Below are 12,416 nucleotides of genomic sequence, written 5' to 3' on the forward strand. Positions count from 1 at the left end.
CATGGCAGAAACGTGCCTGGTTTTGGTAGTGTGGACATGTCATTCTGGATAGATCTCACATTTGAATTCCAGACTCTGCTCTGCCTGGGGCCATGTGGTACTTTTAAAGTATCCAGTTAGACAGAGTGACCCATATCCTCAGGTCTCCGTGCCTGAACAGCTCTGGGGCATTCTTGCCGTTTTCTTTCTTTCTTTAAAAAGTAGAGTTACTACCAACTTCTGCTCTGGAAGCTTTGTGGAAAAAAAATCTTCACAATTAAAAATATGGAAAGCCATAAATCTGTCTGTAGCTTTTTCTTAAACAAAGGTGTTTTGAGTGTCTGAGTGTGCCAGCCGTTAGTCTTGGTGCTTCCATACGTGTCATTGCATGTGGAAGCGGTGGACTTTCTGGGCAACTCCTGCTACCGGGGCAGCTTTACTTTGCTTCAACTAAATATTCAATAACTGTGGGTGAAAAAGGCAGTGAGAAACTCTGAGAAAGTGAAAAAACGAGGAGAAAAAATGGACTATTTTTCTTTTTATCCCCCACATGCGACCTGGCTCTTTTCCTAGAGTGAACACAGACTCCCAGTTTCCAGGAATATAATGAGAACAGCCATAGCTTTTATTTTTTTTCCACTTTTTTTCCCCCGTACTACGGTCCAAGTTAATGTGTGTGAATGTCCAAAAGATATTCAGGACAACCTTTGGCGATGCTGAGGATTATGAAGATATTTTGCTCCTTACAGTGGCAACAATTTATTTGTGTTCAAATATTACAGTTTGTTGGTACAAGCTTTTGGCCAAATGGATTTGGAATATACAATTTAACAGAATCTGGCTTTATTGTTGGGAGAAGAGAGGCAAAACTACAACTAATCCAATAATGATCACGCTTCCTAATGTTTCAGTTTTCTTCAAGATGTGAAACAAAACTCTATCTGACTATATGATTTTTTTTCATACAAGTATGATGTTATTGACCCAATAACCCCCATCCCTTGGCTTTATTTTTGGTAGTGGGATTTGAAGTGATCTTTTAAATCTTTTTGGCAGGTCCCCTTGTGACTCTCAGCAGGATTTGGTCAGATGACTGGTTGAGATTGGCCACAAAAACAAAGCCTCCAAGCCCATAGCACTGGGTACTGAGTACAAAACAAGAACAAGTGGCCACATACTAATTATATATCTATATATGGGAATAAATCACTCCCTGGAAAGTTAACTGTTCTTGGCTGGGCATGGTGGCTCATGCCTGTAATCCCAGCACTTTAGGAGGCCTCCTCGTCTCCCCATTGAATGCTATTTTCTAGAGAGGGACCTCCCAAGTCTCTGACTTAGAGATTATAAGTATCTTATATTTAGAATATTTTCATGTTGCCTGGGACATGTATCCAGTTTACTCCATTACAAATCTTCATTTAATTCTCATGATGTTTCAGGCACTGTTCTAGGCACTGGGGACGTAGCAGTGGATACAACAGATGAGGTCTATATAAGAAATTTGTAAAAACTTGCCACGTTAGCTAGTGTTAGTGCTGCAAAAGAAAAGAAGGCAGGGTAACACAATAGAGAGTAACCAGCGTGCTAGTTTAAATAGAATGGGCAGGAAGATCCCTCTGATGAGTGACATTTTAGCAGGGATCTGACATTATTATTATTATTTAAATTTATTATACTTTAAGATCTGGGATACATGTGCAGAATGTGCAAGTTTGTTACATAGGTATACGCATGCCATGGTGGTTAGCTGCACCCATCAACCTGTCATGTACATTAGGTATTTCTCCTAATGCTCTCCCTCCCCTAGCCCCCCACCCCCCAACAGGCCCTGGTGTGTGATGCTCCCTTCCCTGTGTCCATGTGTTCTCATTGTTCAACTTGCACTTATGAGTGAGAACACGCAGTGTTTGGTTTTGTGTCCTTGTAATATTTTGCTGAGAATGATGGTTTCCAGCTTCATCCATGTTCCTGCAAACGACATGAACTCATCCTTTTTTATGGCTGCATAGTATTCCATGCTGTATATGAGCCACATTTTCTTTATCCAGTGTATCATTGATGGGCATTTGGGTTGGTTCCAAGTCTTTGCTATTGTGAACAGTGCTGCAATAAACATATGTGTGCATGTGTCTTTATAGTAGAATAATGTATAATCCTTTGGTTATGTACCCAGTGATGGTATAGATGGGTCAAATGGTATTTCTGGTTCTAAGTCATTGAGGAATTGCCACACTGTCTTCCACAATGGATTAACCAATTTACACTCCCACCAACAGTGTAAAAGCATTCCTATTTCTCCACATCCTCTCCAGCATCTGTTGTTTCCTAACTTTTTAATGATTTCTATTCTAACTAGTGTGAGATGGTATCTCACTGTGGTTTTGATTTGCATTTCTTTAAAGACCAGTGATGATGAGATTTTTTTCATATGTTTTTTGGCTGCATAAATGTCTTCTTTTGAGAAGTGTCTGTTCATATCCTTCGCCCACTTTTTGATTTTTTTTTTTTTTTGCTTTTTCTTGTATACTTGTATACATACTTTGTAGATTCTGGATATTAGCCCTTTGTCAGATGAGTAGATTGCAAAAATTTTCTCCCATTCTGTAGGTTGCCTGTTCACTCTGATGATAGTTTCTTTTGCTATGCAGAAGCTCTTTAGTTTAATTAGATCCTATGTCAATTTTGGCTTTTGTTGCCGTTGCTTTTGGTATTTTCGTCATGAAGTCTTTGCCCATGCCTATGTCCTGAATGGTATTGCCTAGGTTTTCTTCTAGGATTTTTATGCTTTTAGGTGTTACGTTTAAGTTTTTAATCCATCTTGGGTTAATTTTTGTATAAGGTGTAAGGAAGGGGTCCAGTTTCAGTTTTCTACATATGGCTAGCCAGTTTTCCCAGCACCATTTATTAAATAGGGAATCCTTTCCCCGTTGCTTGTTTTTGTCAGATTTGTCAAAGATCAGATGGTTGTAGATGTGTGGCATTATTTCTGAGGCCTCTGTTCTGTTCCATTGGTCTATATATCTGTTTTGGTGCCAGTACCATGCTGTTTTGGTTACTGTAGCCTTGTAGTATAATTTGAAGTCAGGCAGCGTGATGCCTCCAGCTTTCTTCTTTTTGCTTAGGATTGTCTTGACTATACAGACTCTTTTTTGTTTCCATATGAAATTTAAACTAGTTTTTTCTAAATCTATGAAGAAAGTCATTGGTAGCTTGATGGGGATAGCATTGAACCTATAAATTACTCTGGGCAGTATTGCCATTTTCTCAATATTGATTCTTCCTATCCCTGAGCAAGGAATGTTTTTTCCAATTGTTTGTGTCCTCTTTTATTTTCTTGAGCAATGGTTTGTAGTTCTCTTTGGAGAGATCCTTCACATCCCTTGTAAGTTGTATTCCTAGGTATTTTATTCTCCTTGTAGCAATTGTGAATGGGAGTTCACTCATGATTTGACTCTCTGTTTGTCTCTTATTGGTGTATAGGAATACTTGTGATTTTTGCACATTGATATTGTATCCTGAGACTTTGCTGAAGTTGCTTATCAGCTTAAGGAAATTTCAGGCTGAGATGATGGGGTTTTCTAAATATACAGTCAAGTCATCTGCAAACAGAGACAATTTAACTTCCTCTCTTTTTATTTAAATATGCTTTATTTCTTTCTCTTGCCTGATTGCCCTGGCCAAAACTTCCAATACTATGGTGAATAGGAATGGGCAGAGAGGGGATCCTTGTCTTGTGCCAGTTTGCAAAGGGAATGCTTCCAGGTTTTGCCCATTCAGTATGATATTGGCTGTGAGTCTGTCATAAATAACTCTTATTATTTTGAGATATGTTCCATTAATACCTAGTTTATTGAGAGTTTTTAGCATGAAGGAATGTTGAATTTTATTGAAGGCTTTTTTCCATCTATTGAGATAATCATGTGGTTTATGTCATTGGTTCTCTTTATGTGATGGATTACATTTATTGATTTGCATATGTTGAACAAGCCTTGAATCTCAGGGATGAAGCCGACTTGATCGTGGTGGATAAGCTTTTTGATGCGCCGCTGGATTCGGTTTGCCAGTATTTTATTGAGGATTTTTACATTGATGTTCATCGGGATATTGGCCTGAAATTTTCTCTTTTGTGTGTGTCTCTGCCAGGTTTTGGTATCAGGATGATGTTGGCATCATAAAATGAGTTAGGGCGGATTCTCTTTTTTTCTATTGTTTGGAATAGTTTCAGAAGGAATGGTACCAGCTCCTCTTTGTGCCTATCGTAGAATTCAGCTGTGAATGTGGCTTGTTCTCGGCATTTTTTGGTTGGTAGGCTGTTAATTACTGCCTCAATTTCAGAACTTGTTATTGCTCTATTCAGGGATTTGACTTCGTCCTGGTTTAGTTTTGGGAGGGTGTATGTATCCAGGAATTTATCCATTCTTTTCTAGATTTTCTAGTTTATTTGCGTAGAGGTGTTTATAGTATTCTCTGATGGTAGTTTGTATTTCTTTTCTGTCAAAGGTGATATCCCCTTTATCATTTTCTATTGTGTCTATTTGATTTTTCTCTTTTCTTCTTTACTAATCTGACTAGCAGTCTGTCTATTTTGTTAATCTTTTCAAAAAAACAGCTCCTGGATTCACTGATTTTTTTTGAAGGGGTTTTTGTATCTCTATCTCCTTCAGTTCTGATCTGATCTTAGTTATTTCTTGTCTTCTGTTAGCTTTTACGTTTGTTTGCTCTTGCTTCTATTGTTCTTTTAGTTGTGATATAAGGGTGTCGATTTTAGATCTTTCCTGCTTTCTCCTGTCAGCATTTAGTGCTATAAATTTCCCTCTAAGAACTGGTTTAACTGTGTCCAGAGATTCTGGTACATTGTGTCTTCGTTCTCATTGGTTTCAAAGAACTTATTTCTTTCTGCCTTAATTTTGTTATTTACCCAGTAGTCATTCAGTAGCAGGTTGTTCAGTTTCCATGTAGTTGTGCGGTTTTGAGTTTCTTAATCCTGAGTTCTAATTTGATTGCACTGTGGTCTGAGAGACTGTTATGATTTCTATTCTTTTGCATTTGCTGAGGAGTGTATTTATGTGGTCAATTTTGGAATAAGTGTGATGTGGTGCTGAGAAGAATGTATATTCTGTTGATTTGGGATGGAGAGTTCTGTAGATGTCTATTAGGTCTGCTTGGTACAGAGCTGAGTTTAAGTCCTGGATATGTGTGTTAACCTTCTGTCTTGTTGATCTGTCTAATATCAACGGTGGGGTGCTAGAGTCTCCCAGTATTATTGTGTGAAAGTCTAAATCTCTTTGTAGGTATCTAAGAACTTGCATTATGAATCTGGATGCTCCTCTATTGGGCGCATATATATTTAGGATAGTTAGCTCTTTTTGTTGCATTGATCCCTTTACCATTATGTAATGCCCTTCTTGTTTTGGGGGTCTTTGTTGGTTTTTTTTTGTTGTTGTTGTTGTTGTTTTAGACGGAGTCTTGCTCTGTCACCCAGGCTGGAGTGCAGTGGTGCGATCTCGGCTCACAGCAAGCTCCTCTTGGGTCCATGCCATTCTCCTGCCTCAGCCTCCTGAGTAGCTGGGACTACAGGCACCCGCCATCACACCTGGCTAATTTTTTGTATTTTTAATAGAGATAGGGTTTCATCATGTTAGCCAGGATGTTCTCAATCTCCTAACCTTGTGATTTGCCCCGCTCCACCTCCCAAAGTGCTGGGATTAAAGGCATGAGCCACTGCTCCGGGCTGGGTCTTTGTTGGTTTAAAGCAGGTTTTATCAGCGACTAGGATTGCAACCCTGCTTTTTTTTTTTTTTTTTTTTTTTTGCTTTCCATTTGCTTGGTAAATCTTCCTTCATTCCTTTATTTTGAGCCTATGTGTGTCTTTGCACATGAGATGGGTTTCCTGAATACAGCACACTGATGGGTCTTGACTCTTTATTCAATTTGCCAGGCTGTATCTTTTAATTGGGGGCATTTAGCCCATTTACAATTAAGGTTAATATTGTTATGTGTGAATTTGATCTTGTCATTATGATGCTAGCTGATTATTTTGCCCATTAGTTGATGCAGTTTCTTCATAGTGTTTATAGTGTTGATGTTTTCCACCATTTGGTATGTTTTTGCAGTGGCTGGTACTGGTTTTTCCTCTCCATAATTAGTGCTTCCTTCAGGAGCTCTTGTAAGGCAAACCTGGTAGTGACAAAATCTCCTACCTTTTGCTAGTCTGTAAAGGATTTTATTTCTCCTTCACTTATGAAGCTTAGTTTGGCTGGATATGAAATTCTGGGTTGAAATTTAAGAATGTGGAATATTGGCTCTCCCTCTCTTCTGGCTTGTAGAGTTCCTGCAGAGATTTCCGCTGTTAGTCTGATGGGCTTCCCTTTGTGGGTAACCTGGCCTTTCTCTCTTGCTGCCCTTAACATTTTTTCCTTCATTTCAATGTTGGTGAATCTGATGATTATGTGTCTTGGGGTTGCTCTTCTTGAGGAGTACCTTTGTGGTGTTCTCTGTATTTCCTGAATTTGAATGTGGCCTGTCTTGCTAAGTTGGAGTAGTTCTCCTGGATAATATCCTGTAGAGTGTTTTCCAACTTGGTTCCATTCTCCCTGTCACTTTCAGGTACACCAATCAAACGTAGGTTTGGTCTTTTCACATAGTCCCATATTTCTTGGAGGCTTTGTTCTTTCCTTTTCATTCCTTTTTCTGTAATTTTGTTTTCACACTTTATTTCATTAAGTTGATCTTCAATCTCTGATATCCTTTTTCCACTTAGTTGATTTGTCTATCGATACTTGTGTATGCTTCACGAAGTTCTTGTGCTGTTTCTCAGCTCCATCAGGTCATTTATGTTTTTCTCTAAACTGGTTATTCTAGTTAGCAATTTCTCTAATATTTTTTCAAGATTGTTAGCTTCCTTGCACTGGGTTAGAACATGCTCCTTTAACTCAGAGGAGTTTGTCATTACCCACCTTGTGAAGCCTACTTCTGTCAATTCATCATACTCATTATTCATCCAGTGTTGTTTCCTTGCTGGAGAGGAGTTGTGATCCTTCGGAAGATAAGAGGCATTCTGGTTTTTGGAATTTTCAGTCTTTTTGCACTGATTTTTCCTCATCTTTGTGGATTTATCTACCTTTGGTCTTTGATGTTGGTAACCTTCAGATGGGGTTTCTGTGTGGACACCCTTTTTTTGATGTTGATGCTATTCCTTTCTGTTTGTTAGTTTTCCTTCTAACAGGCAGGCCCCTCTGCTGCAGGTCTGCTGGAGTTTGCTGGAGGTCCACTCCAGACCCTGTTTGCCTGGGTATCACCAGCAGAGGCTGCAGAACAGTAAAACTTGCTGCCTGTTCCTTCCTCTGGAAGCTTCGTCCCAGAGGGGCTCCCACCAGATGCCAGCTGGAGGTCTCCTGTATGAGGTGTCTGTTGATCCCTGTCTGCCAGTCAGGAGGCACAGAAGTCAGGGACCCACTTGAGGAGGCAGTCTGTCCTTTAGCAGAGCTTGGGCGCTGTGCTGGGAGATCTGACGTTCTCTTCAGGGGTGGCATGCAGGAACATTTAAGTCTGCTGAAGCTGCACCCACAGCCACCCCTTCCCCCAGGTGCTCTGTCCCAGGAAGATGGGGGTTTTATCTATAAGCCCCTGGCTGGGGCTGCTGCCTTTCTTTCAGAGATGCCCTGCCCAGAGAGGAGGAATCTAGAGAGGCAGTCTGACTGCAGCAGCTTTGTTGAGCTGTGGTTGGCTCTGCACAGTTCAAACTTCCCAGCAGGTTTGATTACACTGTGATGGGAAAACCGCCTACTCAAGCCTCAGTAATGGCGGATGTCCCTCCCCCCACCAAGCTGTAGCATCCCAGGTCGACTTCAGACTGCTGTGATGGCAGCGAGAATTTCAAGCCAGTGGATCTTAGCTTGCTGGGCTTCTTGGGGGTGGGATCCGCTGACCTAGACCACTTAGCTCCTTGACTTCAGCCCCCTTTCCAGGGGAGTGAACGGTTCTATCTTGCTGGCATTCCAGGTGCCACTGGGGTATGGAAAAAAAACTTCTGCATCTAGCTCAGTGTCTACCAAAATGGCTGCCCAGTTTTGTGCTTGAAAACCCTAGGCCCTGGTGATGTAGGTACCCAAGGGAATCTCCTGGTCTGCAGATTGAGAAGACCATGGGAAAAGTGTAGTATCTGGGCCAGAATGTACCGTTCCTCATGGCACAGTCAGTCATGGCTTCCCTTGGCTAGGGGAGGGAGTTCGCCGACCCCATAAGTTTCCTGGGTGAGGCGGTGCCCCACCCTGCTTCAGCTCATCCTCCATGGGCTATACCCACTGTCTAACCAGTCCCAATGAGATGAGCCATGTACCTCAGTTGGAAATACAGAAATCACCTGCTTTTCTGTTGATCTCACTGGGAGCTGCATACTGGAGCTGTTCCTATTCAGCCATCTTACCAACCACCAACTACTATTATTATTATTATTATTATTATTATTATTATTATTGTTATGAGATGGGGTCTTGCTATGTTGTCCAGACTGAAATGCAGTGGCTGTTCACAGGCCTGATGATGACTCACTGCAGCTTTGAACTCCCGGGCTCAAGTGATTCTCTCACCTCAACCTCCAGAGTAGCTGGGACTATAGGCACACACCACTATGCCCAGCTTCTGATTGATGTTTGGATTCAATGATTTATTTGTATATTGACTTTTTGAGTTAGCTGATCAAATGCTTCTCCTGAAATGTGTAAAGCGTCTTGAGATGGTTCTTTAAGCTGCTAAAGATAGAAAAGGAGAGAGAAAACAAGAAGTGAATTACAAATTTGTAGCTAATATATGATGTCTACAGGAAGAGTAAGCTCGGAGCACCCCTCATGGGCCCTCCTGCCACACATCTTATTTGTGCTTGTCCTTCCTTTGAACACTATGCCTACATTTTAGAGAAATCAAATAATTCTAGATTCTGTACTAAGGTAGCAAATAGTGTATGCCTATAAGTTATAATGCTTCTCTCTTTATGTGCTACTCAGATTTACTTTTCTAGAGTAGATTTTTAACTTATGAATTTAGAGTGTAAAATTATGAGTCTAATAAAGAAAAGTTAAGGTTCATTTCATTCTAATTGAAGTATCCTTAAAAAAATTATATGAAGGTAATTAATTGGTGGGCAATTACTGAATTTAATGTTTGATAATTTTTAGATGGGCTTTCACTGAAGTGTTTCTCTTTGACTTATAGGTATTGCTATTGATTGACATTCAAGTCTCTTACATCAACACCAACCATGAAGACTTCATTGGCTTCGCAAAGTACGTGAAACACTTGATTGTCACATGCATTCCTCCTGTTGGTTTGTCTCAAACACACATTGTGAATTTTTACTACAGTTTCACCACCTTTGAGAATACAATCTGTGCCAAGATTAACTCTCAGTTTACCTACTTAGGAAGTCTGAGCTCCATGGTCATAGGGCAGGGATATTTAGTATTCTCTCAGTAAAGTAGTTGGCTCTATTATGCAGCATATGAAGTCATGTATGTCTTACATACTTATCATCTCATCATTTTTGGATGATGTTCTGCAGTTTGTACTTGACCTCCTATAGAAAAACAGTAATTAATGCATGTTTAAAATTTTGAGGGGAACAGTTTTTCACATCAATTTGAAATAGCATGTGTAATTTACAGGATGCAAGCTATTTCAACTTTTCTAAGTCAGAATCTAGAGGCCTGTTTTTTTTTTTTTTTTTTTTTTTTTTTTTTTTTTTTTTTAACTTTCCTTTGTGAAATTAGATGTAATCTGTCGGGATGAACATTTTATTTTCTATAAAGTGTGTATACAAATATTGCCATTTTTCGAATACATTATCATGCAAACATTATGGTTAGTTACTCAGGACTGGCTATTCACTGTGTGACATTTTTAAGACCTTGAATGCACTATCTTTTCCTGCCCATTAGTGAAACTCGTTTTCATTTGATTTAAATAATCTTGATACTACCTCTAAAATATATTTTTGCATTTAAGTGGTTCCAACTTTGTGTATAAAATATAGCTTATTTTATGTAAAATGTAAAACAAAAGAGCCTATGTACTTTTACTTAAACTGAGTATTCAAGAACAGAGACAGATAAAAAAAATGGCAGAATGTCAAATTAATTTGTTTTATTACATTCTGACTTAGAAGAAATGGATATGCAGACCCTGTGACCTAAACAAAACAGTGGCCTGAGGAATTTATAGGCATATTTTAGGGAGAACAGGCCCAATTATCCAACAGAAAATTATCTCATCCTAAACTTGGCTGTGGTTGTGATGTCCTAGCCAATTGTGTAAATATATTTTGCATCCAATGGCTATTACTAGTGAATGGTATATAAGATTTATTCCACCATTTTCTGTCTGTGGCATATGTGTAATATTGTTAGAACCCAACCATAAATATGTGCCCTAGCCTAGTTGTCTTTGCAGCCACCCTGCCCACACCCCTTCTTGATAGGTATTTGCTGCACCAGAATTTTGCACAGACTTGCCCCCCTCTCTTTTAGCCCCATGACTCTCACCATGTGCTCTGTTCACTTCCTTCTGCAGATTCACCTAGACTGTAACGTGCATCCTTATCCCTCGGTCTGGAAAGGGGATCTGAGAATTTTTTCCAGGTTTCCTCCACAGTCAATGAACTCTAGGGAGCCTGTACCAAGCTCTACTCTAGTTTCTATGGTGGGTGGGGGGCGGAATGTAGAAAAAGAAAAGAACTTTTTGCCTTTTAGGAGCTTGCCTAGTAATTGAAAAACATAGAGACACACATGTAAAAATTTAAACTGACACATTATTTTCCTCACTGCTTCTCTGAGGAGTTTAAAAGACAAACAAATCCTTGAGACATTTAAAATAACAGGAATTCTGCCTTTAATGTTGATTTTCATGGATTACAAATGCCAGTTAGGTTCTTACAAAAATGTAGCAGATACCGACGTAAAATTGACACAATAACTTAAGAGTGAAAAGGATGCTGCCTTGTTGTGGTACCACAATTAGAGGGGGAAAATGTAGAAAAAGTCATAATCCATTTAGAAAAGTTCAAGTTTAAACATATTATATAACCCATGCTTCAATTTAAATTTCACCTTTATAATCTTCTTGAAACTTTTTTCTATGATAAATGAGCTAGAGTTTCTTTTCTAATAAATTTCCATATTTGCTGTCTTAGAAGCTGTTGAACTACAGTTTTATATTGATTATATTGATTTATAGGTTTTCAAGGGCATGCGATTTTTCAAATTTAAGACTTTCAGACACAATCTTTTGATGTAGACTCTCTGTAATCCAGGTGTCTGGTCCTACTTTTCCAGCAGTAAGATAGACTATGAATCTTTATGATATTGGGGAGAAAAAAGAAGCATAGTTAAAACTGCTTTAGAAATCCAGCAACTCTACACATTTGTCATCTAATTTAAATTGCACACTTAAACCTTCTTTAAAGGACGGATCTGGGAGTCAAAATCCAGGTTATTTTTCCAGGATATGCCACTGATGAGCTTTGGGTTTTGGCAAGGCACTTAGCCTTTCTCTATCTGTTTACTGATGTATCAAATGGAATAATAATCCTTGTCTTGTATACCTTTCAGGATTGTCAGAAGATCAAATTAATGAAGTTATGTGGAAATCCTTTAAAAAAAAAAACTGTGGTGTAGTCTATAAAAGTGAGAGATCCTCCCTGTCTCTCACTGTCTCTCAACACACATGCACGCATGCACACACACACATATACACTCACATTTGATTACTAGATGTACCATTTTACTTTGTGATTAAGTTATAGTGACTTAAGTATGATTGTCACTGGAATGTTTTTTAGTTGCTAATATCATTATCTCTAAATGTGATATTTTGCTCTGAGACTCAGAGATAAATGTCTTTTCCATTTGTATGTCGACTTGGAATTGACATGGGGTGACATGGGGTGATTATGAAGATGAAGAAATGTTCATTTCAAAATCACTTTGAGGAGTTGTGGTATTTTTTGTGCTTTTAAAAATTAAGAAAATATGGCTGTAGCTATAAATTTTAAAGTTGGCAAGAATGCTGTTTCCATCAAGGAAGAAAAGTCAAGCCATATTTGAAGACAATTATGTAAGTATTTTTAAGTTCCAAAGACAGAAAATTAAGGTCTGGGGTTGAAGAAAACAAGCATTTGTTTCATGAGATTTTTAGAGAGTTGCCAAGAAAGAAGGAACTGCCTCCCAGATTTATAGGATGGTGATGTACATAGTACTTTACACATGTAATTTTTTTCAACTGGGATGACTTTTTGTTCTAATTTTTTAAAAAATGAAAATGGATTGCTAAAATTGGATTAATAAAATATTTAGTTTCAGAGTAGCATTCAGGACATCTCAAAATTCTTTCTGTTATAGAATTTATGTTGCCACGTTTAATATGTGACACTTTTTTTTTTCCAT

The 12,416-nt window shown here is 38.7% G+C and overlaps 1 protein-coding gene across 9 annotated transcripts in view; it reads left to right on the top strand.

The window, feature by feature from the left end:
• The window catches only part of LOC105484426 (dynamin 3), a 564,467-nt gene that overhangs the window by 224,559 nt on the left and 327,492 nt on the right, over nt 1-12,416 (top strand). For all 9 annotated transcript variants that reach the window (XM_071069595.1, XM_071069603.1, XM_071069594.1 and 6 more), the window contains exon 12: nt 9,193-9,263. In XM_071069595.1, coding sequence (XP_070925696.1) covers nt 9,193-9,263 — 71 coding nt within the window. The remainder of the gene's footprint in view (nt 1-9,192; nt 9,264-12,416) is intronic.

This window comes from Macaca nemestrina, chromosome 1 (assembly GCF_043159975.1).
Source record: "Macaca nemestrina isolate mMacNem1 chromosome 1, mMacNem.hap1, whole genome shotgun sequence".
Lineage (NCBI taxonomy): Eukaryota > Metazoa > Chordata > Mammalia > Primates > Cercopithecidae > Macaca > Macaca nemestrina.